This window comes from Centroberyx affinis, unplaced genomic scaffold, assembly GCF_046629955.1.
Source record: "Centroberyx affinis isolate AG114_WGS23_722 - 3 ecotype Tasmania unplaced genomic scaffold, CSIRO-AGI_Caff_v1 ptg000766l_1, whole genome shotgun sequence".
Classification (NCBI taxonomy): domain Eukaryota; kingdom Metazoa; phylum Chordata; class Actinopteri; order Beryciformes; family Berycidae; genus Centroberyx; species Centroberyx affinis.
In genome coordinates, this window is record NW_027279376.1 from 450,145 (window position 1) to 453,529 (window position 3,385).

Genomic DNA, 3,385 nt, shown 5'->3' on the forward strand with positions numbered 1-3,385 from the left:
CGCACAAATCACAAAGCTCTACGTCGCTCCACGGAGAGCTGTGTCGCAAAAGCAGCCTGTCTGTGCACATGAAAAAAGAGGAAAGGGATGGGCTTACTGAGGCACAAACCACAACCTGGGTTGCGCCTCCATCAGAAACCAGTTTAGAAAATTCTCTGTTGCAGGGAGAGGAAGGTCTATCTGCTGCCTATCCAGTCACCTACTGTGCCACAAAATAAAGATTTCTCTGTGAGCAAATTGGAAGACAACTTTTGCATTCGACCCGGGCTGCATCTCGAGGTTCCACGGCACATATTCCGCTCGAGTCTACAAGTGCCGTTAGAAGTTTTGTTTTTCAACGTTTCTACTGGATTTGTTTTTGTTTTGGTGTGCGCAATGATGGCCACTTACCAAAACCCGGAGGATGACGCAATGGCCTTGATGGTCCACGACACCAACACGGCCAAAGAGAAAGAGCGGCCCAAAGAAGAGCCGGTCCAGGACAAAATCTCCGAGAAGACGGATCCGTCCCAGAAACCCCCGTACTCCTACGTCGCTCTCATTGCCATGGCCATTCGGGAAAGCTCAGAAAAGCGCCTCACTCTGTCTGGTATTTACCAGTACATCATCAGCAAGTTCCCCTTCTATGAGAAAAATAAAAAAGGTTGGCAAAACAGCATCAGACACAACCTGAGTCTCAACGAGTGCTTCATTAAGGTTCCGCGGGAGGGCGGCGGGGAGAGAAAAGGGAATTACTGGACCCTCGACCCGGCCTGTGAGGACATGTTTGAGAAGGGGAACTACAGGAGACGCCGCAGGATGAAGCGGCCGTTCAGACCTCCACCGACCCACTTCCAGCCGGGGAAGTCCCTGTTCGGGGGTGACGGCTACGGCTACCTGTCCCCACCCAAGTACCTGCAGTCCAGCTTCATGAACAACTCTTGGTCGCTGGGCCAGCCGCCCACTCCGATGTCCTACACGTCCTGTCAGATGGCCAGTGGCAACGTCAGCCCGGTGAACGTGAAAGGGCTGTCAGCCCCCTCGTCCTATAACCCGTACTCCCGGGTGCAGAGCATGGCGCTCCCCAGCATGGTGAACTCTTACAACGGCATGAGCCACCACCACCACCCGGCGCATCCCCACCATCCCCAGCAGCTGAGCCCGGCCACGGCGGCGCCTCCTCCGGTCTCCTCCAGTAACGGAGCGGGCCTCCAGTTCGCCTGCTCCCGCCAGCCCGCCGAGCTCTCCATGATGCACTGTTCTTACTGGGAACATGAGACCAAACACTCGGCGTTACACACAAGGATTGATATTTAGAGTTTACCAAATGGGTCTCTATGAAACAAGGACTCTTGAATGAGAGTGAGAGTCTATTCCTGTGATTTCAAAACAGAACCAAGAGTATTTTTGGAGAGACTATTCTGACGAGCTCTTTGGGTCCAATTGACGTCCTTAAAAGCCAGTGGAGAGATACACGCGAGTTGATGCTGAATTTTCAAAAAAAAAATGGAAATTGGAGGTAAAGGAGCCACCGGGACACATAAGGTAGCACAACCTATCGGGAGCCATTTCGTGCGCCTGTGTTTCACTTGGACTGAGGGCCGTGCCTTGATATTGTAGTCAAATTTGTGTTTATGAGACACTTTCCCTTTTCACGGGGATAGACATTATTGAAGCATTTCCAGTTGTGTGTTATTGGTATGCGTAATGAGTTATCTCAACTTTACGCACGACTTGTCCTTATTACTGCCAATTGAAACGTGAAAACAAATTGCCCTAATCAAGTCAACACTCGAACATGTAATTGAATTACAGCTTTTTAGGCCTTCTTAGTAACTTGCACTGAGCTTGGCCTGGTGAAACTTTGCCTTTTGTCATGGTTTTGAAACTTGTCACAATTGGGAAAGGTGAAAGTGTGAAGAAAGATCCATCAGATTTCCAAATATATTTGAACTTCAGGGCGAAATGGCTTTTTACACTTCTTGACCCCAGATATATATGATACAGTTTGCAATATGACATCAGCCAGTGCCAGATTTTGTTTATCTTTCTCATTTTTTTTATAAACGTAATTATATTGTCTCATTCACGTTGGGACCATGTTTAATTTTAATTAGCACTTTTCCCACTTTTTCTAGGTTTGTCAATTTCTTAATAAACTTGTATTTCCTAAAGTAATACAGTGGTCATGAAGTAATTTGTTTCATGCTTTAGGCTGTGTTAACCACTGTTGCCAAGCTAATTAAGCAGCAATCAATAAACAACATTACACCGCGAAGACAAAATCATCAAAAACTATAAGGCGTATAGTCATATTGTCAGCATGCCAGAGTTTTTATGTAGAGAAATATCCAGGATAAGATAATCTCAAGTAAACCTACTGTGGCATATTTTAGGTGAGGTGTATTAGCTCAGCACAGCGATTCCAGTTTGTTGATAATGATGCGTAAAACGTCTCCAGACTGTAGGCTATTCAATCAAACGCCTTTTGGAAAATGTCAAGTAAGAATATACAGTATGTTTTAGTTTGGTGCTCACTGAACACTCACATATTATGCCCATCAATTAAAGGGCAATTTACGCCGGATTGCGACCATATACAAGTGGAAAATCTAATAATATTTTCTAAAACTCTACGTTTTTGTTGTTGTTTTTGTTGCTGTTATTTTGTTTTTGAAAAAGTGGTCATCTAAAATGTAACAGATAATTTATGTCATGTCTTTAGGCCTGTAGGAGCTAATGGAGCCAGTCGATGCCTGTGGCATTAAGTAGACTATAGCCTGTTTTACGTAAATTAAAAATGGTATCCTACTCTACAATTACTGAACAACAGGAAAGTAAAATTCATAATGAATTTCAATATGGCCATGAGCCACTGATTTCTTAGTGTTCTCCTAATAAGTGTCCCTCTTATCTGGTTTATTCGGTTTACAGTTCACAAATGAGAGCCAATTTCATTACAAAAATGGCGTTGCTTGGAGGCGATGCACGTCTTCGAGGGGTTTTGGCAGGACTGACCCGAGGGGGATTCCTTAGGAGAAACAGATGCTGGTCAAATGAAAGGTCGCCATGACAGACCGTCGATTTAATCATTATATCCATATCGCTGTTGTCAGGTGAAAACCTTGTATCTCCAAACTGGAAACCTTTCGGGAACGAAGAAAAATAGCCTCGTTTTTAGCTTGACCACCATGCATTTTTTAGTTTATGTAATTGGTTTTGAAAAGGTTTCATATACCCAAATATCAATGGGGTATATTCTTGAAGAAAGAATTGCGTATATGATATTACCAGCAAATATTACCTAAATTTATTTTTATAGTCAGTGCTCTCAATAATAATAATAATAATAATAATAATAATAATAATATAATAGCCGTGTTATAATCACAAATATATAGGCTAA

The 3,385-nt window shown here is 43.6% G+C and overlaps 1 protein-coding gene across 1 annotated transcript; it reads left to right on the top strand.

Annotated features, from left to right (window-relative positions):
* Window positions 1-230: 230 nt before the first annotated feature.
* Window positions 231-2,703, top strand: foxl2a (forkhead box L2a). The gene has a single exon (XM_071520089.1). It carries the CDS (start codon window positions 376-378, stop codon window positions 1,294-1,296), a length of 921 nt encoding a protein of 306 aa, XP_071376190.1. The 5' UTR covers window positions 231-375; the 3' UTR covers window positions 1,297-2,703.
* Window positions 2,704-3,385: the final 682 nt, after the last annotated feature.

What these genes read in the sequence shown, in the direction of transcription:
- foxl2a (XM_071520089.1), top strand. Translation starts at nt 376, where the DNA reads ATGATGGCCACTTACCAAAACCCGGAGGATGACGCAATGGCCTTGATG.